Source organism: Alternaria alternata (assembly GCF_001642055.1).
Source record: "Alternaria alternata strain SRC1lrK2f unplaced genomic scaffold CC77scaffold_3, whole genome shotgun sequence".
Classification (NCBI taxonomy): domain Eukaryota; kingdom Fungi; phylum Ascomycota; class Dothideomycetes; order Pleosporales; family Pleosporaceae; genus Alternaria; species Alternaria alternata.
The window spans coordinates 133,263-157,951 of record NW_017306192.1 but is presented as its reverse complement, the minus strand read 5'-3'; the positions used below and the strand labels follow the sequence as shown (position 1 = coordinate 157,951).

The 24,689-nt window shown below is 52.8% G+C and overlaps 10 protein-coding genes across 10 annotated transcripts; 5 read left to right on the top strand and 5 right to left on the bottom strand.

Annotated features, from left to right (window-relative positions):
- Window positions 1-140: 140 nt before the first annotated feature.
- On the bottom strand, window positions 141-2,541 carry CC77DRAFT_1016621 (hypothetical protein). The gene is made up of 5 exons (XM_018524244.1): window positions 1,332-2,541; window positions 1,169-1,283; window positions 946-1,087; window positions 860-886; window positions 141-812 (listed from the first exon to the last, which is right to left on the bottom strand). The coding sequence occupies exons 1-5, from the start codon at window positions 2,253-2,255 to the stop codon at window positions 218-220; spliced, it is 1,803 nt and encodes a 600-aa protein (XP_018389660.1). The 5' UTR covers window positions 2,256-2,541; the 3' UTR covers window positions 141-217.
- A 333-nt stretch (window positions 2,542-2,874) lies between these two features.
- On the bottom strand, window positions 2,875-4,815 carry CC77DRAFT_1028159 (hypothetical protein; the record flags this gene model as incomplete). The annotated part of the gene is made up of 3 exons (XM_018526425.1): window positions 2,875-2,922; window positions 2,982-4,264; window positions 4,314-4,815. 3 exons carry the CDS (start codon window positions 4,813-4,815, stop codon window positions 2,875-2,877), a joined length of 1,833 nt encoding a protein of 610 aa, XP_018389659.1.
- A 525-nt stretch (window positions 4,816-5,340) lies between these two features.
- CC77DRAFT_1016619 (hypothetical protein) lies at window positions 5,341-5,970 on the top strand. The gene has a single exon (XM_018524243.1). The coding sequence runs from the start codon at window positions 5,351-5,353 to the stop codon at window positions 5,573-5,575; it is 225 nt and encodes a 74-aa protein (XP_018389658.1). The 5' UTR covers window positions 5,341-5,350; the 3' UTR covers window positions 5,576-5,970.
- A 921-nt stretch (window positions 5,971-6,891) lies between these two features.
- On the bottom strand, window positions 6,892-7,467 carry CC77DRAFT_1057460 (Prefoldin; the record flags this gene model as incomplete). Its single annotated transcript, XM_018528013.1, has 4 exons — window positions 6,892-6,948; window positions 7,000-7,060; window positions 7,110-7,234; window positions 7,288-7,467. 4 exons carry the CDS (start codon window positions 7,465-7,467, stop codon window positions 6,892-6,894), a joined length of 423 nt encoding a protein of 140 aa, XP_018389657.1.
- A 142-nt stretch (window positions 7,468-7,609) lies between these two features.
- CC77DRAFT_1016616 (vacuolar protein sorting-associated protein-like protein VPS4) lies at window positions 7,610-9,604 on the top strand. Its single transcript, XM_018524242.1, has 5 exons — window positions 7,610-7,989; window positions 8,044-8,070; window positions 8,120-8,291; window positions 8,347-8,679; window positions 8,732-9,604. The coding sequence occupies exons 1-5, from the start codon at window positions 7,881-7,883 to the stop codon at window positions 9,402-9,404; spliced, it is 1,314 nt and encodes a 437-aa protein (XP_018389656.1). The 5' UTR covers window positions 7,610-7,880; the 3' UTR covers window positions 9,405-9,604.
- CC77DRAFT_954969 (ARM repeat-containing protein) lies at window positions 9,576-13,779 on the bottom strand. The gene is made up of 5 exons (XM_018535469.1): window positions 13,321-13,779; window positions 13,048-13,267; window positions 12,824-12,999; window positions 10,282-12,776; window positions 9,576-10,226 (listed from the first exon to the last, which is right to left on the bottom strand). Exons 1-5 carry the CDS (start codon window positions 13,501-13,503, stop codon window positions 10,019-10,021), a joined length of 3,282 nt encoding a protein of 1,093 aa, XP_018389655.1. The 5' UTR covers window positions 13,504-13,779; the 3' UTR covers window positions 9,576-10,018.
- Window positions 13,780-14,132: 353 nt separating this feature from the next.
- CC77DRAFT_981137 (CBS-domain-containing protein) lies at window positions 14,133-16,725 on the top strand. Its single transcript, XM_018536072.1, has 4 exons — window positions 14,133-14,541; window positions 14,592-15,465; window positions 15,516-15,610; window positions 15,659-16,725. Exons 1-4 carry the CDS (start codon window positions 14,353-14,355, stop codon window positions 16,493-16,495), a joined length of 1,995 nt encoding a protein of 664 aa, XP_018389654.1. The 5' UTR covers window positions 14,133-14,352; the 3' UTR covers window positions 16,496-16,725.
- Window positions 16,726-17,303: 578 nt separating this feature from the next.
- On the top strand, window positions 17,304-17,814 carry CC77DRAFT_927692 (ribosomal protein S26e; the record flags this gene model as incomplete). Its single annotated transcript, XM_018534005.1, has 3 exons — window positions 17,304-17,454; window positions 17,543-17,645; window positions 17,700-17,814. 3 exons carry the CDS (start codon window positions 17,304-17,306, stop codon window positions 17,812-17,814), a joined length of 369 nt encoding a protein of 122 aa, XP_018389653.1.
- A 321-nt stretch (window positions 17,815-18,135) lies between these two features.
- On the bottom strand, window positions 18,136-19,243 carry CC77DRAFT_506481 (hypothetical protein). Its single transcript, XM_018531960.1, has 3 exons — window positions 19,014-19,243; window positions 18,653-18,888; window positions 18,136-18,572 (listed from the first exon to the last, which is right to left on the bottom strand). The coding sequence occupies exons 1-3, from the start codon at window positions 19,036-19,038 to the stop codon at window positions 18,234-18,236; spliced, it is 600 nt and encodes a 199-aa protein (XP_018389652.1). The 5' UTR covers window positions 19,039-19,243; the 3' UTR covers window positions 18,136-18,233.
- Window positions 19,244-20,037: 794 nt separating this feature from the next.
- Window positions 20,038-23,517, top strand: CC77DRAFT_1005267 (hypothetical protein; the record flags this gene model as incomplete). The annotated part of the gene is made up of 3 exons (XM_018523338.1): window positions 20,038-22,287; window positions 22,337-23,025; window positions 23,073-23,517. 3 exons carry the CDS (start codon window positions 20,038-20,040, stop codon window positions 23,515-23,517), a joined length of 3,384 nt encoding a protein of 1,127 aa, XP_018389651.1.
- Between the last annotated feature and the right edge of the window lie 1,172 nt (window positions 23,518-24,689).

Here is a 24,689-nt window from a genome sequence, read left to right as displayed (position 1 = left end):
TTAGCCCGCTGTCAAGTATCGCTTAGGCAATGCGATTAGTCCTTAGTCGTACGTTCAACCAAACAAACAATGTAGCAGGAGCTGGAGACGTGATTGCATCATATCGCGCATTGTTGTGCAGATCAACGCTGATCTGGAAACAGCTTCTTTAATACCAGCTCATCATCTATTGAAGCTATTCAAGCGGAGATTTGTGTTCGTAACCAAATAGGCCTCTTTACACCAGCTCAGACGACGTCAACGATGAATAGCTAAAAGACGTTGCATCCCAATCGATAGGAAGCACGATACCAGAGTAGATATCGATCTGCGCCGAAGGATTAACTGGCCACACCAATTCATCACGCGCCAAGTCGATCTCACCTCCCGCATATTCCGCATCCATGGCCACGGTATTCTGGGTGCAGGTACCGGCAATACACGACCGTGCAATAGCCCGAACCTCCTTTGCCATCTTCTTTCCGAGAGGCCAGAGAGTCGCCATTGTGTTGACGAAGCCGATACTCAGACGGACACGATCCCGTCCGATCGACAGCGCATGTCCATCCAATATGTAAGTGCACGCTGACACTTGTACGGCAGCGAGTTGTGAGGTGATGCACATGGTGAAGATGTTATGCTTTTCGAGGGCGCATGGGATTGCAAGGAGATTGGTGTGGATCTCTGTCGCTTTGAGTACACGTGCGGTATGTGCATTTCGTCCAGCTTTTGGTGTAAGTGTGAAGGGAGAAGGTGCTTGGAAAGCTTGCGTAGTCATCTCCTCAGGACAGTATCCCAGTGACGAGAAAGGCCGATGCAGCGCAGAGATAGTTCTGCCTTGGTCAGTATATCGATAGTAACACATGAAGGGGTCACCTACATTGCAGCACACATGTGTGCCATAAACCTAGAACAAGTACTATCAGCTACCATCCTTGAGTTACATTTGCTGGCTGTATAGCATACATCACCTCATCTACTTGGCCGTTTAGTCGAAGTGGATCCTTCTTGCAAGCTGGAAGCAACGATGACCAGATCGCGAGTTTCGTGTCGCAGTTCTCGACCAGGACCTCGTTTACTACAGCAGTGTCGAGAAAAGTATTCATGACTGATATGGTCAGCTCCTAAGCCACGGCCATTCTCTGTCATTAGATGAGGTAGGTGACTGTTGCCTATCAAGCGTGCTTACCAAAAGCGATGACCATGGCAATGTCATAAAGATACACTATTGACGAGTAGATCACTTCAATCTCTGCAAACTCACGAACTTGGTACTCAGACCATGTCGCTATAGGCGGTATGTTCTGCTCATATTAGCCTATCGACCATGATGTCATGCCATTCCAACGTACTCCTGATTCAAAACACTCATCATCACACGGTAAATCAACCGTGTTTGGTATCAGAAGCAACGAATAGAAGGGCGTATTTGTGACGACGGCGAGATGCTGATCCACGATGTAAAGGATATAATACGTCCGTCTCCAACACTCTTCCAGCACTGAATCGTTCTCACCGTACGCTCGAGCAAAGTCTCTTTCGTTCATATGAAGTTCCAGTGCCATGGCGGTACATGTGCTGAGTTTCTTACGAGCTTCGACTCTATTATCGCAATGGAACTCGGCAAGAGCGAAAAGCATTAGCGCCTGCACATTGAACGGCGTACGCGTAAGGTTCGGTGATGTAATGGCCTCCAGAGCTGTCATATAGTAGGGCTCTGATGGTGTCCAGGGCGCGTAGATTGAGCCGATCCATTCTAAGACAGATAGAAGGGTGGTTATCCCATGGTTGTCTTGTAGACGCCTCGACTGTAGGTAATGCAAAGGCAGGACGATTGGGAAGGGAGGCCAGAAGTATTCGAAATATAACTCTAACAGTCGATTTTTGTCGACTTTAAATGCCACATGATTGTGTTGGTTCTGAGAGGGCACGACTGGTATGGAATCATCTGCTGAGCTGCTAGTGGGCGTCCCTAGACTCGATTGATCAGATGACGATATTGCCGATGTTTTGTGCTCTTCACTGAAACAATCATCGCGTTGGGTCGCTGAACGCTGTGGATTCCTAGCCTCCTGTTGCAGTCGCAAGCGTCGTTCCGCAAGTGCAGCCTTATTCAAGCCTCCTCTTCTGGATTTCTGATAGACACATTCTTTCCCGTCGCGCCTGCACCTACTGCAAACTGGTTGTGTAGAGTCGCATTTTACGTGTCTACTGCGACACTGTACGCATGCCAGCACTACCCGGTCGATGCGTTTCGAATCGGACGATGATTCCATCCTCGGGCGAAGATGACGCGAAGGCTGCTACAGGGTCTTGATTGTAGTTTGGAGCAATGTCATAAACAACCACCCTGCACGGCAGTGCGATGAGAAAATCAAAAGTCTTTCCAGTACCAAACTTGATACGAAGGGACAAAGAGGTAAGCACCATTCTCAAGGCTTACCGAACTGGCTGTACACTGTGACACCTTTCCAAGCTGGAGGCCGCGCCTGCCGAGGCGGCAAGGGTCAGGCGTGCATTTGGGGGCCGGTCCTTGGGGCCTTAGCATAACCAAAAGTCGTGAGTACGTGCTGGTAGTGGTTAACAAGTATGATCACATATGGCACGGCACGTAGGTTCAGCTATGCAACACGTAAAGTGCCGTCATTATCTCCGTACATTCGCAAGCCTTTCTACCCTACCATAAACTAGAAATAATTGCACTAATAAGTCCACATGCAGCCTTCATGATACGACAGGCCAACGTAGCAACATCCAAATCGGGTCTCAATGCCAAACATGTAATCATATGCGTTCCAGACCTGACGGGCATAATCCGTACCAGCTGGGGATTGTCGCTTTTCCATCGTGTATCTATAATTGAAGGTGAGAAAGCAGTGGGGACAAGCTGCGAGCCTATCGCAGCTTGCCATGTTCCTGGGCCTCTTTGACTTGTTCAAAGACCTGCAATATCATGTTAGCTGTCTGGACTCTGCAATCTCAGATCATGTGGTATCGCATACCTTTAGCATCTTTCTACGCGCACCGAGAGCGTTGACGCCACGCTTCTCCAAGCCTTCGTCATCGAGCTCGATAAGCTCCTGCCACTTGAGATCCTTCAGGTTATCTGTATACTTGTGCAAGCGGAGACTCCGAAGCCAGTTGGGAATGTCCGAAAGCAGTCCAGGGTCGGTAGGGTCCTCCGGAGGCTTCGAGCTGCCGCGACGGCCTCGGGGAGATCGACCGCGATCAATGTTGTCACCAAGGAAGCCATGGCCATCATTGCTGCCGCCAGCAAGGCCGAACTGAGCGAGGTTCAACGCGCCCATGCCGTTGTTCATCATACCACCACCGTAGTCGGCAGCCAAGAATCCGTTGGCCTGAGGCGAGGTAAAGTTACCCATGGCACCCATACCCTGGCCCTGCATCGCGAAGCCAGGGGAGCTAGGGCGAGATCGGCGACCTTGCATAGCGGCCAATTGTTGGGCCTGAAGAGCAGCCGCCTGTTGTGGGGTCAGTACCTGACCCAGCTCATTGGTCATGAGGATATTTCCATTGCCCATCTGAGGCATGCCAGGGGACATGGGCCCGTTGTCCGAAGACCGGGCACGGCGGAACTTGCGCACATCATCCAGCTGGATGCGATTGTTAACAGTGGACAGGGCAGCCAATTTCATAGCAGTGGCGTTGGCTACCATATCAGCCTGGTTGTTAGACTGTTGGAAGTTGGCGACCATGGGAGTGCTCAATTGAGAGGCCCAGCTTCCACCTGGGGCGTAAGAGGGCGAAAGAAGTGGCATGTTGGAAGAGTTGGCCTCGAGCGCGTTCAGTGTAGTGGTCTGCACATTGTTGCTATCGTTCTGGAGAGGGAGGCGAGGCGAGCGGAGACCGGCAGATGGAGGTGGTTGAGAGAACTGGCCCATTGGCGGCTGCTGGTGTTGCTGCTGGCCAGAAGACTTGGGGCGATTCGCGCTCTCGTTCCAGGGTGATGCTGGCGGAGCATTGTTCTCCCTCTTGTTATCTTCGGGAGCAGAGATGGTGGGAGCTGCCAGGGAGCTGCGGTCTCCGACGGTGCTATTGCGGTTGGACGCCGGCGCAACGCCGACCACATCGGTGAATTCAGCCTTCTGCTTGGCGATAGCAGCCGCGGCGTCCGGGAACATGCGGTTGATCTGGGATGTCTCCAAGCCCGAGTTGCGTTTTCCAGCACCCGGGGATGGCGGAGGACGACCGAGACCCATGGAATGACGGTTTTCACCCGTGCTGAGCTTGCTCATGGCATCGCTCAGCTTCTGTGTCATGGGATCTGGCGCATGTCAGCATGGGGAGGACGTTGGAGAAGTTATCTGACTTACCCTTCTCTCCAAAATTGGCAGGGGACAGAACTCCGGACATGGGCACATTCTTGGACATCTGCTGCAAGACTTGGATAAAGAAGCGAATCTGCACCTGCGTCGTCTGCTGCAGCAGAGCATAGAGCGCTGCAGTTCTCTCGGCCTCGCTGAGGACGCGGAACCACTGCTCTATAGCGCTCAGCTCGTCCTTGAAGTCCTGGTCGAGGGTCGCGGTCGCCATCTCTTCGAGTGTGGTTTCATACTGGTCGATGTCGGCGAGCCACTGCTGAGCAGCGCGTTCCATTTCGTCCGGGTTACCCGACTGTGTGTTGTTGCGACCAAAGTAGATTTCGGAAGCGGGACGAATACCACGGTTGGCGAGAGGGGAGGGGAAGCCGCCTAGATCAGCGGAGGCACGGAGATGGTGGTTGGCACCGAGGGAGCTTCGGGCCTGGGGTGGGCGGAGCGAGCTGGAACCCTCGGGGGTGCTGTTCCTGTTCGCAGCTATATGGCTGGCAGACATGGCGGCGGTGGGCGTGGGAAACCGTGGGTTCAGTGGGGAGGTTGAAATTCTGGCCTCTGGTCAGTATGGTTCGGGCGGATACAAGTGATGGCATGCCGGATGCTGGCAGACGTACAGTGTGGGTAGCCGAGTACACGGGTGGTGGTAGTAATGTGTGCACACGAGTCCTGCAGTCCCAGCTGTGCCTCAAAGGACGTCGAGTTGCGAAATATCAGGGGAGTTCCAGTTTCGCGGGAGGGCTGATGGGTGCAGGGGATGCGCTTGGCCGGGATGCACAGGCAAGCAGCGCAACAAGAAGAAACGGCGTAATATATCAAGGTACAGAGAAGGGAAACGTCAGCGAGAGAGAGGTGGAAGAGCGGAAGAGCTCACTGCAAGACGTGAAGGGGGAGGACGGTGTCAAGGTCTCATCGCTCGAAAAGGCGTTGGTTTGTTGCTAGCGCGCAGCCAATCACGGAACCCTGCGTCAAGGCTGAGGCAATGGCTCGATTGTTCTAGCGCTGGTGCTCACCTGTTACAGACAGATGGGGCAGACATGCCTACAAGCTGTCTGCTTGCATGCCTTTGGTCGTCATCTCCGACTGTCTTAGCGATGCAGCTTGTCATGGCTGCCTGTGAATCCCACGAGCGTCTGTGGAACATATCTCCGCACACCAGCACCACTCCACTCCACACACCCACCGAACGACATGGCACCTTTGCTGTTTCGAGCCAGTGCAAACGCTCAGACACACACTCGTTAGCAGCCACTCCATGCTAGGCCGTCAGCAACAGAAGCATACGTAGCGCACCCTTTCTGTAACAGCTTCTCTGCCGTGTCCTACTGCTTATTGGCGAGCCGCGCCGTCAAACGCCCCGAGAAACAAAAGAAATTCTTCCCGAGACGCGTTCATGCACCGACTGTAGCTAAAGTTAGTCGTTCGGAACCACGGCCACAGAGGTCGTGCGTCTTCAAGTCGTGTTCCATCATTACAGGAGTGTCGTCGATGCCTGACTGGGGTCCACTTATTGCCTGATCAGCCATCCGATGCTCGGCAGGTACATGCACTAACGGTAGAAGCTACATGCCCTAGAGAGCACTACTCCAAGCATGTCTGATAGAGACATTTACTACATACTACTTGTCATAATAGAAAATCGCACCAAGACGAGCAATGTTGCCCAATTGAGATTTAGCCTTCGATGACATTTGAACTATTTTCCTCACAACACCCACCAAATGCTCCTCGTGGTAACCGTCAATCGTGGTCAACCAGTATTCAGAAGCGACTCGTCCGAAGCGCTTGATTGGTGGAGGAGCCCTCATCCGTAGTTGAATGTGTTGAGTCAAAGTGCAAAGTACCGCTAAAGCTCCTATTGTACTTGCACAGCGCACGGTCGTCCATGTTTGGTCAGTCGGGCTTATCATGTCCCATGATGTCGAGAATCTCTTCAGCATCCATTGCCTGCTGCCAGATGTGGTCAACCTCTGGGTTCACGGATGATCACGTTGTGGAGTTACGGGTCTAAGGCGGTATCTTGAACGGAGGCTGATAAACAGGTGTTCTCGTAATGACAGGGAAAAGGTAGACATTCCTGGAGATACTGATGCTAAGGCAGGTAAGATTGTCTCAGCCATCGTGATAACGCTCTCAGCCGGAACATCCACGGCAAGAGGCTGCTTGTTGTTCAATAGCATGTCGCCAGGCGAAGATGGCGTATTCCATTCCTGCTCTTCTGATTCCTGCTCTTCTAGGTTAATCTCATCGTCATAGCTGCTGTTATAGTCGTGATCGCTGTCGCTGTCGTTGGGAGACATAACTGTAAGAGCGCCAGGCTAGAAGTCGCGAGGCACAAGTCTGCCTTCTCCAGAGATCCACTAATCTGAATCGTCATGAATTATACCCCGGAAGTAATCCCAAGTCCCATTCGCCGACCATTAGTTCTTACTGTTATGCGTAACCGGACAGGACAATCCTTGTGAAGGATCCAGGACGATTCCTGCTGTAGATAATATTGTCAATTTTCGTGGTGGATGCAAAACTTTTCTTGGTTGCAATGGGTATCTTCTTATTTTACATCTGCCGTACTCCGGTCTCATGACGACGCCGCCGCTTGTTGCGATTGCTGTGCCGCCGACTGTATCTGGATAATCTGACTCATTTGTTAACATTACAAGCAGCAAGACGCATTCAGAAAGCATACCTCGCCCTTGATCTTCTCGCTCTTGTCCTGTATTCCCTGGATCTGCTTCTCGATATCCTTGCTGCTTCCAGTCAGAAAAGAACCTCTTCCGTCTCAATCAGTCCACCTACATCTGCTTGTCGATGAATTCGAGGCGGCCATTAACCGACATGACGGCCTCTGTCTTGTCCTGCTTCAACAGTACTGGTCCGATCTGCTTGTAGATGTTCGCATCGTCGTCGAGTATGTCAAATTCCTGTCGTGGCAGCGATAAGTACGGGTTCCGACCTCGTGTGCGTAGAGTCCCACCTTCTTGACCGTACTGTTCTCCTGCTGTTGTGATTCGAGCTTCTGGCGTGCTTCTACTGCAGTTCCGAGCTCTGTTCCGAGATTAACCAACGAATTCGTAAGCAGAGCGAATGCCTTACCGGCCTGGAGGCCCTGGTAGCTGTCAGATAGTGCCTGGAGCTTCTTTTGCACGTCTGCCATGGCTTTGGTGATGCTGAGTAACGCGTTACAGAAAGTTGGCCCCAGTCTTGTTCGGAAGTCGCGAGTGGGATGCTGAACTTTCTCAATGCAGTTAGAAGTAACGCGGGGCTAGGTAGGTGCCTTGGCCGTACCTAGAACGACGGTCACCTCCAGCGCTCTTGTGTACGACTGCAAGCCCGGTTTCGACAAGCCGATTCCGAGTCACTTTCCGCTCAAGAACCGTCGCCCTCAGCTGCCTTCTCCTTCCTTGCCTCACACAGTCGCCCCGACCTCGCGAAACCATAGGCAAACAACACGCGATTGCCCCACTCAGATCGCCCTTCGCCGCTCGTACAATCATCCTTCACAACTCAAGCGGCGCGCGCCCCAGGATTCACGCTCGCTGAAGCCTCCACGAATCTTCCATCTTAGCTATGAGTAACGCCGACTTTCTCGGCCGGGCCATCGAGACGGTCAAAAAGGCAATTGAGACGGACACGGCAGGAGAATATGAGAAGGCATATCAGCTGTACTACAGCGCTCGTCAGTAGCCTCATGTATAGCCCATATGAACTTGTGCGCTGACTCCTTACGCAGTTGAGCTTTTCATGCTCGCTCTCAAATGTACTGTGACCGTCCTTACGGAACCGACAGTGATGCTAATACTCAGCAGGGGAGAAGAACCAGAAGTCCAAGGACATGATCCGCGGCAAGGTGGCCGAGTACATGGAGCGCGCAGAGAAGCTCAAGCAGCATCTGAATCAAAATGACGCCTCGAATCGCAAGAAGCCAGCAGCTATGGGATCCAATGGCAAATCAGCAGGCGGAAGTGGAAAAGGCGGAGGGTATGCATTCCCTCCGCACACAAAAAGCACCAATTCCCACACTAACTTCTAATAGTGACGAGGATGAGGGCGAACAAGACGCCGACTCCAAAAAGCTCCGCGGTGCGCTCGCAGGCGCCATTCTTTCCGAGAAGCCCAATATTCGATGGGAAGACGTAGCAGGTCTGGAGATGGCGAAAGAAGCACTCAAGGAAGCTGTCATATTACCCATCAAGTTTCCGCATCTGTTTACTGGGAAGCGACAACCATGGAAGGGCATATTACTCTATGGGCCCCCTGGTACGGGTAAGAGTTACCTGGCAAAAGCGGTCGCTACCGAGGCGAATAGCACATTCTTTAGTGTCTCCAGTTCCGATCTCGTCAGCAAGTGGATGGGTGAATCAGAACGGTGGGTCAAAACAACATGTGTTGATGCGAAACGGCAACTGACACTATACCAGACTCGTAAAACAACTCTTTGGCATGGCTCGCGAGAACAAGCCTTCGATTATCTTTATCGATGAAATTGACGCCCTCTGCGGACCTCGAGGTGAAGGAGAGTCGGAAGCATCGCGACGTATCAAGACGGAACTGCTAGTGCAGATGGACGGTGTAGGCAAGGATTCCAAGGGCGTGCTCATTCTCGGCGCAACCAATATCCCCTGGCAACTCGACTCTGCCATTCGACGACGATTCCAGCGCCGAGTCCATATTTCACTGCCAGACACCCCTGCCAGGATGAGGATGTTTGAGCTCGCAGTCGGTAATACGCCTTGCGAGCTGAATCAAGCCGATTACAAGAAGCTGGCGGAGCTCAGCGAAGGGTATTCTGGATCTGATATTTCCATTGCAGTACAAGACGCGCTCATGCAGCCTATACGACTGATCCAGACGGCGACACACTACAAGCCTGTCCAGGTAGACGGTCAAACAAAGTGGACACCGTGCTCACCTGGCGACCCACAAGCGGAGGAGAAGTCATGGACAGACCTGGATGGCGATCAATTGCTTGAGCCGCCTCTCAAGGTCAAGGATTTTGTCAAGGCAATCAAGGCTTCAAGACCGACTGTTAGTGGCGAGGATTTGAAGCGCAGCGCCGAGTGGACAAAGGAGTTTGGTAGTGAGGGCGCGTAGCTGGGCTGTTGTTGTCTAAAGACGGTGCTATATACTTTCGAGGCGCTTTTGGTGTTTATATCCCCTTCTAGCATAGCGATTCCAGGCCGTAGATGGACCGGCCGGCGTTGATGCTTCAAATACACGATCAACTTGAGCTGTTCTTCCTTGACTATTTTGCCAACTACATTTATCCTAATCCAGCCTCGTTTTGATAGTCGTTGGGAAGAATCAGCATACTGCAATGGATCACCATGGTACATGATACAGGCTGTTAAGTAATGGTAATTTACTTATTTACACTAAGCCAGACCAGCCGAGTCTAATCGATAGCATAATCGGAGTGGATGAGGGGATGAAGGGGAAACATTTGGGGGGAATCTGTGTGAAACAACCTGACCTAACCTAACCAAAACAAGCATCCCGCCGCAAAAACAATGCCATTCCACACTTCGCCAGCCTTAGGAATCATGACGAGGCTCAGAGATCCTCACGGCATTTCCTTGCATCGTGTCTTCATGCTAGTGTGCTCATGTCACAATTCCAAATCGAACGCCGCTCATGCATCGTGTCCCATGTGAATTTTTCTCCACAAGTCCGTAAAGTTGATCGTCCGAGAATGGCCTACTCAACCTCTAGCTAAAGTAGGCTTGCGCGGTACGCTGCTGCTCCGGTGTCAGAGTCGCTGCAGCTTGACCGAGATCGGTGCTAGTCGCCTGAATGAGCGCCTTGACGGATGCGACGACGCGGTTCGCGGTCTGCCCTTGCAGAGTCTCGGCCTCGAGAGCTTGCACAACGTAGTTGAACACCTTTGCGGGCTGGGAGAATACGGCTTGGTTTTGCCTGTTTAAAAGTTAGCGAAGTTCCCTTGCGTATCCTGTCTGACGCGTAGACGTACTGTTCAATCAGCTGGGACAAGAAGGCATACGCGTATGGCGTAGCCTCCTCGTCGTTAGTAATTGGAAGGGTGTCGATCCAGGCTGCAGCCACGCTATCCCAATTGGCGACCTTGCTTGCGTTGTAGTGTAGGATCTTGGCGATCGCAGCCGATGCATTCTCTGTCGCAAAGATATCGTCGTCCGCGCGGGCATTGGGCCTCTGTGTAACCTGGAAAAGTGTCTCTAGGGAAGCAGCAACAAATTCTGACCAGTTCTCTCCACCCTTGTGAGCTGCGACACCAACACCATATACTGCCGCCTGGCGATTAGCAGGAACATCGTCTTGCATACCGTCAATCAGGGGTTGGATGATTTGGTCTTTGTATTGCCACGACTCTGGGCCGCAGAACTCCAGCACATCGTCGTAGATGCAAATCGCCCATTGGCGTTGAGTAGGGTCGGGGTTGACAACAGCCATGCTGTAGAACTCGATCAAACCTGCCCAGTGAGGCAAGAACGATGTACCCATGGTCTTGAAAATGCTGTGGAATGCCTTGTTCATGTCTGATAAAAGGTTTTGGTCATCTTCGATCGCGAAGAGAATATCTTCCGAGGCTTCCTCACCATCTTCGTTTTCGGCTTGCTCCTCTAGACGTTCTTTGACGCGGATGTTGTAGTCTTGAAGCACAGTCCTAGCGGACTCGATGAAGGTGGTCATGTGTGCATCCGACAAGCAGTTGCGGCCGATGCACTCGAGGCACTCGTAGAAGCACTGGTACATCTCGGCAAGAGTGTCAATGGCAGGCTCAGTGCTGAGAACTTCAAGGACGCGCTCGACAGTACGTCCCCAGAGTGCACCCAGCTCTGCCGATTCGGGACCGTGGGCCTTCTTGTATGCATTCAACAATGCCGGGACACATTTGGCGGAAGCGACTCGTACGGGGTCGTGGAAGAAGAAAGCTAGACCTGGAAGGGCAATCTTCTCCATGATATCGTTCACGTAGGGCTCGAAAGCATCCTCTAGCACTTGCGCGTAGATTACGATGAGCTCGATAGCCATGTGCTTGTCATCGAGGATGCTGGTCTTGATTCCAATAACCTTGCCCTTGAGCGGAACCAATTCCCAGCCTTCTTCATCTTGGATCTGAGCAACCTGTTCCTCGTCATCAAGCAGCTGAATGTCAGCCTTGGCTCCAGCAAGCTCGGTCAGTGGCGGGATGACACCGGCAAGGAAAGGAACAAACTCCCGTCCTAGCACACGACACATGCGGCCCCAGCAGTGAAGCAGGTATGAGGCTTGCGGGTCATCAGCCTCGGAGACGCTGTTTTGAATCCGGCCAAGCAGTTGTACAAGGTTGAGCGCGTCCTGGCCCATACGGTCCTTTCCGACAGCCAGAGCAATGAGAGTTGCGCACTCCATAGCCTTGGCACGAAGAAGTCTGTATTCCTTCGACTGTTCCTCTTGTAGAACGTTGAATAGAAGAGGCATAAGGGTATCGTAGTACTTGGAAAAGGCAGCCTCTGCAGAATCCGCAACAGTGGCAATGGTAGACAATGCTTGTTCCTGCACAAAGCGCTTAGGGCTCTGCAAAAGCATGAGCAAATGGTTAAGCAGCTGGTCAAGATATGGCTCAAGGATGTCCTTCTCAGCCTCTTCGCAGAAGTTGACGAGAGCGGCAGCAGCGTGCGCTTGCACACGAGGCTCTGAAGATTCCAGGACTGGGATGATGTTTGGCAGGACGACCTGATGGTACTTCTCCTGCATGGTACCAGCAAAGTCGGTCGACATCTGGCCGACGGCGTTGCAGGCAGCCCATCGCACACGAGGATGGGGGTCTCGGAGCGCTGGCAGGACGAGATCCAGCACCTTGTCTAGCTCGCCAACCATCAATTCACGGCATCCCTCAGAGATGGCTGATATAGCCATGAGAGCTGCGTGTCTGTCGCGCCACGCTGAAGAGGTCATCATGCGAGGTAGCCAGTTGAAAGTCGGGGGAAGAATGGCTTGTCCGCCAAGCTTGTTTGCCAACCTATCCATGCACTGCTCTCCCGCGACATGATTTGAATCAGATTCTTCGTCCAAGTCTTCAGAAACATTCCATTCTTCAGCGTCATCGTCATCGGCACCAACGTCGGTCATCAGAGACAGACATTGGGTGACCATGTCGTTGGTGAAGTTGGCATCCTTCTTGCACATGAGAGGAGCGTTATCGGCGAACGTGGCCATGAGTTCCAAGGCGTTCTGTCGGGCCGTCTCTCCCAAATCCTTGTCCTGAATAACGGAGATGCTGAACTGGACGAGGCTGTTGAACAGAGGCTTGAACATCTTGGGCGCGACTTCAGCAAGATCGATGAGCGAGACGAGGGCCTTGGAGAGGAGCTCTGCATCGCCAGAGTCCTTAATGGGTGGCAGAATGTTGAGAATCTCTCCGATGAGAGAGTAGTACTTGGACTGGGCCTTCTTGGTGATGGAGCGAAAGAAGGACGCGAAGGCTTCAACGGATGCGATGCGGACCTGTGAGGTGTAAGCTGAGCATGACCATGTGCATGTGGGAAGCGTACCGATGTCTCGCTGTCGGCAAAGCCGCCCTTGAAGGCAGTCATGACCACATCTTCGTGCTGCTTCTCGATGATCTGCGGGGTTGTCGAGAATATCCTGAAGGCGTTCTCGCGTTGCGCGGGGTCTGCGGACTGGCTGGCCTGGAACAATGCGCCCAGTAGCTCCGGCCATGCAACGCCTAGGTGGTTTTAGACATGTTTGTGTGAGATGTGCCGTTTCCTCGTACCTTCATCTGTGTGCTGGCGAGCGAGCTCGGCTACGGCATCTCCAACCTTTGTGCGTACTGAGTTGTCGGTCTCATTGGCGAGGCACTGGAGGAGCTTTGCGCGTATGGCTTCGCGCTCGGGGGCATTGAGGGTCAGGAAGAGGTCGGCCGTCTGACCAGAGGGCGCCTTTCGTGGTTTCGACGACTGTCGCCTAAAGATGACGGCGGCGAATGTCCGTGTCTAACATGGCTTGTAAGCTAAGATGCACGATTTGCACCGGATCAACGGCGTACTGAGGTGTCTTGGGCCAGCTCAATCTGCTCCGAGAGGCCCATCAAGAGCACTTCGGGCCTCTGGGCAACCCATTCGTCGTTCAACTGCTGCTCGGCGGCTGTACGCTGAACATTATCGGGCGACTGGAGACCCTGCAGCAGGGTGGCCAGCGCGGTGTGCACCTCGGCAGGGAGGACAGACATGTCGTATGCGTGTGTTTGTCGTGTGTATCGTGGGGTGCGGCCCCGGTTCGGTGTGTTGTTGTTCGCAACGGAGTGAGGTCGCTTGGTCGGTAGTGCCTGCGGAGCGCGTGTGACGTGGTGTTTCTAGAGTCGCGCCCCTACTGCCGTCGAAATGTGCAGAAGCAGCGTGTGCTATCTTACAGACGTCCGTCGGCGGCTGAATCTGGGGCTTTGTGTGGTCTGATTTGGGGGGGGGGGGTTGCCGTAGAAATAATTTCATTCACCAACTGTTTTGGCGGGGCTGGCTTCGCGAATCCGCCTGTCCAAAAAAACAAGGGTGCGTGGAGAGTGCAACCCCACCATGCCATTGGCTATTGTGCCTTCTCACCGACTGTACGTGACTGAGTGCAAGCCGACCCTTGCAGCCTGCAACAACACTAACAGTACTCGTGTCTATATCAAGAGGCACTTGGAGACTCGACCTTGACACGGGCTGTCTTGCACTTCCTTATTCTGCGCTGTTGTAGGCTGTAGGGTAGTAGTCTGTCTAGTCTCTACGGCTGCGTGCATGACCTCTTTGCAGAGAGGCAGCTTCGTGCAAGACTAGATGCAAAGCGCAAGCAGTATGCACCAGACAGTGTCCGCCCGAGTAGCAGTGACGTGAGCTAGGTGTTTAGGCCTGGTAGCCTGCCATGTGCACATTTCCCATGTTGACTGTCAAGTCAAAGAGGGAGTAGCGGTCTGGCCCCGGCGCTTGCTCCCTCGCGTTGTTTTCCGTACCCTGGCAACCACGTCGACATCCGATTTCCCTTTCCCCCACCTGCCAGCAAACTGCTTTTTGACCAGGAGCTTGGTTCGTAAGCCCACGCCATGTCGCATACCGGTACCATGCGGGGGACGCCCAAGCCCTCGAACCGCAACCAGCCCCAGCAATTCCCCCACAGCCCATCGGGGATTCCACGACCAGCTCTCGAGACTCATGCCTCTCACGTTGCCCAGAGCGAAGCGGGCGGCTCTGGGCTCAGCGCCAGCCGCGCGAAGATGTCGAAGCGCGACGACGTAAGCTGCCCTGCTTGCCATGGACAACCACATACTCATCTCGTGTTTAGGCCATTCGCCGAAAGATCGAAACCGACCTGAACAAGAAGAAGAACCCCAGCGGCCGAGTGCGACCCTCCAAGAAAGCCCCGCCTGGCACTGTCCTCGCCCTGAAGCCCTCCCCCGCGCTCCAGATCAAGCCCTCTACCTCAGTCGCCGAGGCGGCTCAATTGATGGCAGCTAAACGAGAAGATTGCGTGCTGGTGACCGATGACGATGAACGCATAGCAGGTATCTTCACTGCTAAGGACCTGGCCTTCCGTGTCGTTGGCGCTGGAATCAAGGCTCGCGATGTCACCATCGAAGAGATCATGACCAAGAACCCCCTCTGCGCAAAGACCGATACGAGTGCGACCGATGCTCTGGATCTGATGGTCAGGAAGGGCTTTCGTCATCTTCCAGTCATGGACGAGAACCACGACATTTCGGGTATCTTGGATATTACCAAATGTTTCTACGACGCCATGGAGAAGTTGGAGCGCGCCTACAGCTCTTCGCGCAAGTTGTACGATGCTCTAGAGGGTGTCCAGGCGGAGATGGGCTCCAGCCAGCCGCAACAGATCATCCAGTACGTCGAGGCTATTCGTCAGAAGATGTCTGGGCCTACACTCGAGTCTGTTTTGACGGGACTCCCACCCACCACTGTTTCTGTGCGCACCTCCGTCAAGGAAGCTGCGTCACTGATGAAGGAGAACCATACCACGGCCGTCCTGGTACAGGACAACGGATCCATCACCGGTATCTTCACCAGCAAGGATGTCGTCCTCCGCGTTATTGCCGCAGGGCTCGACCCCATGACTTGCAGTGTTGTACGAGTAATGACACCTCATCCTGACTTTGCGCCCATGGACATGAGCATCCAGTCTGCTCTCCGCAAGATGCATGGTAAGTATTCCAAATGCTGAGTGAGCTGAGTAACCGCTAATGTTCTGCAGATGGGCATTATCTCAACCTACCCGTGATGAGCGACGCTGGAGAAATCGTTGGTATGGTCGATGTTCTCAAACTAACCTATGCTACTCTCGATCAGGTATGTCGGGCTGTTCAGTGAAAAAGTATTTGTGCTGACTCTTCCAAGATCAACAACATCAGCACAACGGACAGTGAAGGCCCCGCGTGGAATAAGTTCTGGTTGTCTCTGGACAACGAGACTGAGTCGATGATGTCAGGCGAGGGTGGAAGCCGTGTCCATGACCACCGCTCGTACCTCTCACACAACGACCGCCCTGGCCTCATGGATCGCGGCGATAGTGTGCTACCCAACGAGTCTGCTTCTCATCATGGCGGTGACTCACCAGACCCGTCCGCTGTCGCCAGTATTCCACCGTCCCACATGGAGGACATGCCATTCCCTTTCAAGTTCAAGGCGCCAAGTGGTCGCGTCCACCGTCTGCAGGTAGTCGTATCTGCAGGCATCGAAGAGCTTATCCACAATGTAGCCAACAAGCTCGGTAGCGAGGTCGAAGCCATAGGAGGCACACCGAGCTTCGAAGACGGCAAAGTTTCTCGCGGTGGTTTCGCCCTTAGCTATCTTGACAACGAGGGTGATACCATCTCCATCACCACCAACGACGATTTGGTCGAAGCTGTCAGCCTATCCCGTATGGCGCATCGCGAGAAGGTTGACCTTTTCGTACACCACCCCGACAAGGCCCCAATGTCTGCCGAGGTCAATCCACAACCTGCGCTACCCAAGCCCGTTACACCACCTGAGTCTACTCTTCGCGAGCGCAAGCAGTTCTTCGATGAGGACGACGAAAAGCCTAGATCGAGAGGCCGGAATCAACCAGTACCTCTCTCGCAACAGCCGGAGATCATTGCTGGTGTTCCAAATGACCTTCTCCTACCTGGAGCTATCGGTGTACTAGCCGTAGTTATCGTTGGTGTCTTTGTTCTTGGTCGCGCTAGTCGGTAAGGTGGACGTGGGGTAATATGTGTTGGAGTAAGAGCGAGAGTGAATTGTTTCTTTTGTAAGAATCTGATATCCCATAGATCCCTGGGTATTTCCTAGCTGTTTTGGTAGTCAAATTGAATACATTTTACTTCCACTAATGTACAACTTTGTTCAAGTAGAAGTGTGATAGATTGACGGATGGCCTGGCTACATAGGCAGTACAGTAGTGGATATGGAAGGCACCAATAACGATACATGAGATGCCTCCTTCTTCAAACTTGACATGTTGTAGCATATGATCAACATGTGGCTTCATCAGGTGGAAGGTTCTCATAACCTCTGCCCTGGAAACACGAGATTTCCATTGCATTTTATTTCAGATAATACAACTGAACATCACAACCTGCCGACTGTTCAAAGGTAATCAAGAGCATGCCTGCTAATTCAAACGAAGAATATGTCAGATTATTGCAGAGGCAATACACTGTGCAACCTACAATGGTACAGCACTTCCGAACACAAACATCCAGACAGTAATTTACGCTCCGATCTCATCTTTCCGTGAATACATCGTTTCTGTTGTGTGTTGTTGTTGCAGCAGAGGTTACGAGTGCTCTTACGCTGTATGTGGCTAGCGCGCGGCGCGCCAAGCTCACTCGCTTCTGAATATTCGCATTGTGCGTGCCGACTTCACGACTCCGACGTCAAGGACGAACCTCACGACAACCACCCCACTGCTGACTTTTAGATAACACATCTTCAGTACGCACTCCCGTACCTCGTCAACGCACACTCCCGCTTACAAAACTCGATAGAATCAGCCGCAAACATGGTCAAGAAGCGCGCGTCCAACGGTCGTAACAAGAAGGGCCGCGGCCACGTCAAGCCCATCCGCTGCTCCAACTGCTCGCGATGCACACCCAAGGACAAGGCAATCAAGAGATTCACCATCCGCAACATGGTCGAGTCCGCCGCCATCCGTACGTCTCACGATCGCTCTGACGTTGCGCCGAACACGACAGATAGCGAAGCGGCGACTTCAGGGCATTGAGGACTAACAACACACAGGTGATATCTCCGATGCCTCCGTCTTCCCCGAGTACACTGTCCCCAAGATGTACCTGAAGCTCCAGTACTGCGTCTCCTGCGCTATCCACGGCAAGATCGTCCGGTACGTTCAGCCCGCACAAGGATTCGGATGAACTCGTTTCTAACACACTGGCAGTGTCCGCTCCCGTGAAGGCCGCCGCAACCGTGCTCCTCCCCCACGTGTCAGGTACAACAAGGACGGAAAGAAGATCAACCCCAACCAGGCCGCTGCTAAGACTACTACTGCTTAAGTAGCGTGTGGTTCGAAAAGGGAATGATCATGGCGCTTGGTGTGGGGTCTTAGGGTTCTTTCGGAATGTCATACTGGAAAATGCATGAATCCAGAAGAAGGGACAGGCCAAATGACGAAATCATGGTTGAAGCTTGCTCGGGAAAGCCTGCATAAGCAGCACCGAGAGCTAGCTATGAACTTGTAGACGAATATCCAAGTCGACTTGCACCACCTTGCGTCCATGTTGGTGATTTTACTGGGTATTAAATGCTCGTACAGCTGGCTGACTGCGGGGCTTATATGCTGTTCACTTACGACATGAGCAGCACGTGTTGTTGCAAGCGTGGGATATAAGACGTGAAGAACTGCAACATCCAGTGCTTCGTTACTCCAGCCCAAGTGCAACTTTCATTATGCACGTCATACAGTGTCATCATTTCAGTCATTTCGCTTCTTCCCCTCACCCAAATCACCTCCATCGTCAAGACTCTTTTTCCCACTCACGGGCTCCGGTTCAGTAGTGTCCCAGTCTTCCGCATTCTCGTCCCATGTTTCAAGTTCTTCGTCAACAGTGGATCGGATGACACCGGACTCCTGCCCCTCCACATTCTCACCCAGCTCAATGTCTCGTTCCTCGTCCCCGGCAACGGCTGTATATCCGCGTGCAGCTCTCTTTCGCTCGAGCATGCGCTTGTGGTACCAATTACAAAGGCCGAGAGCGAGGAGCGAACCGAGGACGTTGGCTACGATGTCGTAATAATCGAAGTCCCGATGAATCTTTGAACAAGTTAGTTTTGTGCAATTCGACCCATGGCCATGTGCTTGAGCCGTTTCTTCTCGGACGCATCTTGACTTACAGGCAACAAGCCTTGCACAACTTCACTAGCAATCCCCAGACCAATCGTGCACACCGTGAAGGTGAGCTGTAAGACTTTCCTTCGACTCGTCTCTAGTATCCAGTAGAAGCATAGTGTGAGAAGGAAGAAGGCGAGAAAATGTAGTGCTTTGTCGGATTGCTTGTACGAGGGGATCTTGTAGTCGGGCGGGGAAAACCCGGCGCCGGCGCTGATGAAGATCAGGGCTACGAAAGCGCCTGTGGACGCGTCAGCTTGGTGTTGTATGAGAGCTGCGAGCAAGTCGAAGAGGAATGCCTGTTGATTGCTCGGGCGCAGTGCCTCAAGCTCTCTCTGACGTATGGAACGAGTTCGTGCTACCTACCAGCAAACGGCTTCCGTATGCGCATCGTGTGGTCGTTTGGCTGCGGCTATAAGCGCTCAGGGAACATAATCAAGTCGTGGGGACAGAGCGCTGCTATGGGTGGGCGGCTGGAGCTACCGAGCGTTGCTATGCTGCCACAAGCTGGCATCTGGCGGAACTGGCTTGCAGACACGGGCTAACCTATCATGGTATCATGCCTGTCGATCACGTGTGGAACCTGTGAAAATCGACAACCTAGGAAACTGCGGGTAGACCCAGGTCGCAGCTCCGAGTCCTGGTACCTGACGCTATCTCTGCTGGCTTGCATTTTGAGGTTGATCTCAGCATTGCGATTAAGGAAATGCGGGGGCTTCCCCAGGGACATGAGTATGAAGAAGCTCGTATTTCGTGAGCTGCATCAAAGTCGACTGCGACTCAAAGGGGTTATGCCGTTCTATGCATTTGTACAGCTGCAAAATACGATGCACAGAACATTTTCAGGGTAGGTTCGGCTGGTCGAGAGTTGGAAAAGACGGGCTCCTTGGTCAAGAACGTGACCCAGATACGCCCAGGGAGCACAGTCCATGCCATCGGCGCCATGTCAGCGTGTGCAAGGCCACTGGAGGCGACGATGGAGCATGTCAGGCGCGCACAGAATGAATTATCATGCTGGAAAATGCTGCCGACACGTAGGCGCTGGGGTCAAGGGTTCTGATATTGGGATGTGGGTGATTCATGGGGTTCGTTGCGGGAGTCGAGGTGCTAACGCTAAGGCGTGCCTGGAGAAGGGATAGGTCAACCTGCAACTATCGACTTTAAACCAACGACCAAACTCACAGGCCGCATCTTTGGCCATCAAGACGCGAGCCCACAGCACCCCTTTCCATCTCGCAGTCATCAGAAATCGACTCGCACGCCGTAGACTCTTCTCACATGCTTGATTTTATCGCGTTGCGACACCTGGAAGACGGTCGCCCTGCTGGCGGGCCATCCCCGTGAGGCCGCGAACCGCCAAGACCACCCCCCACAACCCACGACGACGACTATGTCGTTCAGTGCGTCTCCATATCCGCCATCATCGCGAGAACGCCCAAGTCATAGCCGCTCTCTCCATCAACCGCCTAATGCGACCCGTTTGCGGACTCCCAATGCGCTGAACGATGAGGCCATGTCAAACCACAACGCGAACAACTTCGGGGATGGGGGAGACATCGCCGCGGAGGAAGATCCTCGGGCGGCGCGTTGGCGCGAACACTACCTACGCACCGAAGCGCGTCTGGCTTCAGTGCTCGGTGGCACATACGAAGGCGATGCTGTTGATGCCCTGGACAATGAGGCGTCATCCGGTGATGCTCCGGCGCATGACGCGCGACCAGCCATCACCCCGAAGAAGCTAACCCGCACCATCGACGAGGACGACTACGGCGATGACGAAGACGATGAAGACGACGACGATACCCGCACCTCTCCCTTACACACGAAAGGCTCAGCCAATGGCCTTGCTGCTGCCGCTCCCAGCACGCCAAGCCTTCTCCGCGTACCCTCTATATCGAACAAGTCAGGTCACGACCGGACTGGGACACCTTCTTCGGACCACACAAAGACATCAGATGATGTGCGCAAGAAGCTGCAACAAGATAAAAAGGCAGCCGAGGATGCTGCAAAGCGGAGCTTCCAGACCATGTTCTACCCATTGGAGAGCGATCGTGACGCGATGCTGGAACAGCAGAAGCTTGACGAGCTCGACCGCCAAGTGGAGATAGAAACATCTGGAACGCCTGCGAATGCACCGCCCAACAGCGCCGTCGTCGCCCCTCAGCAGGGCACTTTGAGCACCACCAACCTTGGGGCGTCTAGCCTTACTCTCAAGCACCTCATCTCCCGCATCGATGCGCAAAGAGACAGAGTCCATGCGACAGACGCGCAGCTACGAAGCCTCATCAGCGAAGTCCGTAAGAATAGGAGTAAATGGGCAAACGAAGATCGGGTCGGCCAGGAGGAGCTCTACGAGAGCACGGAGAAGGTCCTCATGGAACTCAAGGCAAACGAACATGCCCATCCCTTCCTTCAGCGCGTCAACAAACGAGAGGCCCCAGATTACTACAATGTGATCAAACACCCCATGGACATTGGCACAATGATGAAGAAGCTCAAGCAGCTACAGTACAAATCCAAGAAGGAGTTCGTGGAAGACCTCATGCTTATATGGTCGAACTGTCTGAAGTACAACGCAGACCCAAGCCATTTCCTCCGGAAAAAGGCCTTGCATATGAAGAAGGAAACAGAGAAGCTCGTACCTCTCATTCCTGATATTACCGTTCGTGATCGCGCCGAGGTCGAGGCTGAGGAGCGGAGAATGCGTAATGGCGATGCAGACGCTGATGGCGCTGATGACAGCGAAGATGAGGAACCTATCATGGCTTCACGGGGTAGAAAGGCACCAAGCAAAGGAGGCAAAGGCTCAAACGCGGCACGGAAGGCCCCTCCAGCCGGTCTGGAAGATACGCCGGGCCCAGAAACGAAGCCACCAGTTCCGTCTCTTAACAACGCAGTATCCAACCTGAAGAATGAGTTTCTACGAGCGGATTCTGAAATGGAAGGGAGCGTCAATGGTTTCTCAACACCTCCGCCACCCGGTGCATTGACACCATTAGGGCCAAACAGCATCTCGCGGAACGGCGTGAATGGCAGTCAAGCCGACGTATCGGAAGCCGACGGCACTGGTGTTTCAGTCAGCGATGCTTTGGAAGAGGATGCCGATCTCGACGACCTGGAATACAAAACCTGGAAACAAGTGACGAAGAAAGATCGAGCAATCATCGCGTCAGAGAGGCACAGATTGTTCCGTGACGACCATCTACAACCAGATGAACCTGCCATTCTGCGCACTAAAGCTGGCATGAGAAGATGGTTACGACACCGAAAGCAGGCTATCGAAGAAGAGTCTGCTGGTGGAGCTGTTTCTGCGCCGGACGGCAAAGACGGCGTTCAGGCCACAGCTGGCGAATCACTTGCCGAAGGCATTGAAGGGGAAGAAGAGCGTCAGATTCCTGATTACTACGACCCTGTGTGCACCATTCCTGACCTTTCTGAGCGCCTGCAATGGGTCGAGGACGCTGAAGGTTATGTTATTCCACAAGCGGAAGAGTACATGCGTATCTTGCCGAAAGGACAGTTCATTTCCCCAGACAGTGCGCTCGTGCACAAGTTCGATGGTAACAACCACATACTGCAAGAAACCAGGAAAATTTGTGCAAAGATTGGCATCGTCAAACAGATGCAGATTCAGTCACAGGTAGGTCTTTCTCCAGATTCTGTAGGAGTACAACCACTGACCCTTTTAGTTATACCAAAACCAGTTCCAGAGATATGAGCCACAGCCTTTTCACGAGGCAGACATTGAGCCAATAGTCACGTCTGAGGATGGGCCGATCATGGCTCCTTATGTCTGTCGTGCTGCTTTGCAGCGCAGCGTTGGCAAGGTCTTCTATCATGCTGGATTCGAAGAGTTTCAACCATCCGCTCTTGACGCCGTGACTGATATTGCGGCAAAATTCTTCCAAAATCTTGTTGCAAGCCTGGGAATCTACCGCGAGACGCCAAAGATGAAGTCGGACACACCGATTATCCTTCCCAACGGCCAGGCTACAAACTGGGCACCGCGTTTCACCCAGGAGGAAGCCGTGCTTCATTCTTTGCATGCTAATGGCGTCGATCTTGAGTCACTGGAAACTTATGTCAAAGACGATGTCGAAAGGCTTGGTACAAAGCTCGGTGGTATGCATGATAGGATGAAATCGTACTACACTGAACTTCTGCGACCAGCTATGGACAACGCTGGCGCTGACGGTGCCGGTGCCTTCAATGACGGTAGCGAGCAGTTCGTGGGAGGTGACTTCGCCGAAGACATCGGCGAAGACTTCTTTGGTTTCAAAGAGCTTGGTCTCGACATCGAGTTCGGACTCACATCTAGTGTGCCGTTACATTTGCTGCAAAACAGGGTGCATAATGCGTATGCCAGACAGGATAACAGGTACGTTGGGCGAAATGCTTCCACAAGGGTCCCGCTAATTTACTCAGCAACATCGCAACTACTGGCGTCATCATGCCTGAACCGTCAAAATTCGAGCCCGTTACCGTACAGACCGCTGAAAACCAGATTGGTCTTCTCCAGAACTGGCTCCTCAGCAAACTTCATGACAACAATAGTCAGCCGCTTGTTGAAGATGACGATCTCCCCCCGAAGCAGCGATTCCCCAAACCCCGTTTGCCACCTACGGGCAAGATCTCCAGTCCCCGGAAACGTCCTCTCCGAGAGCAGCAACAAATGGCTCGTAAGAAGCGCAAGCTAGATGAGGAGAAGGACGAAAACAGCAACGATCAAGCTGGGTTCATGAAGGGCATTGGCAAGCCCATTGGAAAATTGAAGCTTGAGCCAGTGCAGAGAGAAAACCACAGCGTACAAGAGCCGGAGAAGGAGGATGGTAGCGCCCATGGAATGCCGAGCCCACCCGAGTCTTTCTAGTGACATACTGCTGGCTGACCACCGCGACTGGATTTATTCTGCCAGTCGCCTTCTATAATTCCGACTTCTCACCATGTATTGTAGGTGACAGGAGGTCGTCTTTCGCAATCATTGTTTAATTCATCGAGATATCTTTATTCTTTTCGCGCTTTTCATGACGGCTTTGGGCCTACACTATCACTTTTCTGTCTGCACAGAGCATGCTAATCTTACGCGCGATTTTTTTTTTCTTCATTTCCTTCGCTCACCATCTTTCTGCGGGAGCAAATTTGTCTTATTACATTGAAAAGGCGGAGGGGTTGTCCTTGTATACCCAACTTTGCATCTTGCGCAGTGGCTTTCTGCGTGGTTTTACGATCGCATGTTTGCGACATCAGGTTGGACTCATGATGGGTTAGTTTTGGACTTGGGGCTTCGTGCATTCCTCTTTGTATATACCAGATCCATGGGTTTGAGAAGATTGTCATGGTATCTATGGGTCGCCCATAGTATTTCAATGCTATTCATGGAGTATGACCATGCTATTAGTCTCTGTTTCGTGTGTGACATGAATAGCATATCGCTACCGAGATGATATAGTTGTTCATCGTGAGGTATGCGGTAGAAACTTGGTTGTCAGTGTGATATGTGATGACGGTTCTCACACGGCAGTCGAACACTACCCTACTTGTCGCAGTGTGGTCGCCAGGATATTAACATGATACTACAGTATCATTGCGCGCAGACAAACACAATCGACCTTAGCACTTGTAACATGAACAACAGACTAGCAAGTCGTCAGCTCGCAGGTCTCTGAGCATGCGTCTCTCTTCTACGCTCATCATACTTCCACTAGCTACGGAGCTGAGCTGTAGTGCGATGTTGACATCAAGCACATGGCATCTGAAAGATATACGCAAGCCTTTCTAAGATTTACAAGAGCTATCCTAGCGATTGACGGCTTCGTGCGGTACCGAACAATTTTATGTTCGCAGAAATTCGCGTTGATAGAGAAGATGTCATCACCACCGCATAGAGCACTTGCCCGAAGCACATAAGTGCAGAAAAAAAGGTAGAGCTGAACATGGTAAACTTAAGTATCCAATAACATGCCATCGAGCCTTTGGCTTTACGATGCCTGTTGAGGAGTGAAACTAAAGTTGTTGATATACCTCGATCCGATAAGTGGTCGA

Coding starts and splice junctions, on each gene's coding strand:
- CC77DRAFT_954969 (XM_018535469.1), bottom strand. CDS start 13,503: ATGTCTGTCCTCCCTGCCGAGGTGCACACCGCGCTGGCCACCCTGCTG. Junction 13,268..13,320: donor AGCTGGCCCAAGACACCTCA/GTACGCCGTTGA, acceptor AAGCCATGTTAG/ACACGGACATTCGCCGCCGT. Junction 12,777..12,823: donor TTGCCGACAGCGAGACATCG/GTACGCTTCCCA, acceptor TACACCTCACAG/GTCCGCATCGCATCCGTTGA.
- CC77DRAFT_1016619 (XM_018524243.1), top strand. CDS start 5,351: ATGCCTACAAGCTGTCTGCTTGCATGCCTTTGGTCGTCATCTCCGACT.
- CC77DRAFT_981137 (XM_018536072.1), top strand. CDS start 14,353: ATGTCGCATACCGGTACCATGCGGGGGACGCCCAAGCCCTCGAACCGC. Junction 14,542..14,591: donor AGATGTCGAAGCGCGACGAC/GTAAGCTGCCCT, acceptor TCTCGTGTTTAG/GCCATTCGCCGAAAGATCGA. Junction 15,611..15,658: donor CCTATGCTACTCTCGATCAG/GTATGTCGGGCT, acceptor GACTCTTCCAAG/ATCAACAACATCAGCACAAC.
- CC77DRAFT_1016621 (XM_018524244.1), bottom strand. CDS start 2,255: ATGGAATCATCGTCCGATTCGAAACGCATCGACCGGGTAGTGCTGGCA. Junction 1,284..1,331: donor ATGAGTGTTTTGAATCAGGA/GTACGTTGGAAT, acceptor TAATATGAGCAG/AACATACCGCCTATAGCGAC. Junction 1,088..1,168: donor TGCCATGGTCATCGCTTTTG/GTAAGCACGCTT, acceptor TGACCATATCAG/TCATGAATACTTTTCTCGAC.
- CC77DRAFT_1016616 (XM_018524242.1), top strand. CDS start 7,881: ATGAGTAACGCCGACTTTCTCGGCCGGGCCATCGAGACGGTCAAAAAG. Junction 8,071..8,119: donor TTTCATGCTCGCTCTCAAAT/GTACTGTGACCG, acceptor AATACTCAGCAG/GGGAGAAGAACCAGAAGTCC. Junction 8,680..8,731: donor TGGATGGGTGAATCAGAACG/GTGGGTCAAAAC, acceptor ACACTATACCAG/ACTCGTAAAACAACTCTTTG.
- CC77DRAFT_506481 (XM_018531960.1), bottom strand. CDS start 19,038: ATGCGCATACGGAAGCCGTTTGCTG. Junction 18,889..19,013: donor CATACGGAAGCCGTTTGCTG/GTAGGTAGCACG, acceptor ACGCGTCCACAG/GCGCTTTCGTAGCCCTGATC. Junction 18,573..18,652: donor TTGTGCAAGGCTTGTTGCCT/GTAAGTCAAGAT, acceptor ACTTGTTCAAAG/ATTCATCGGGACTTCGATTA.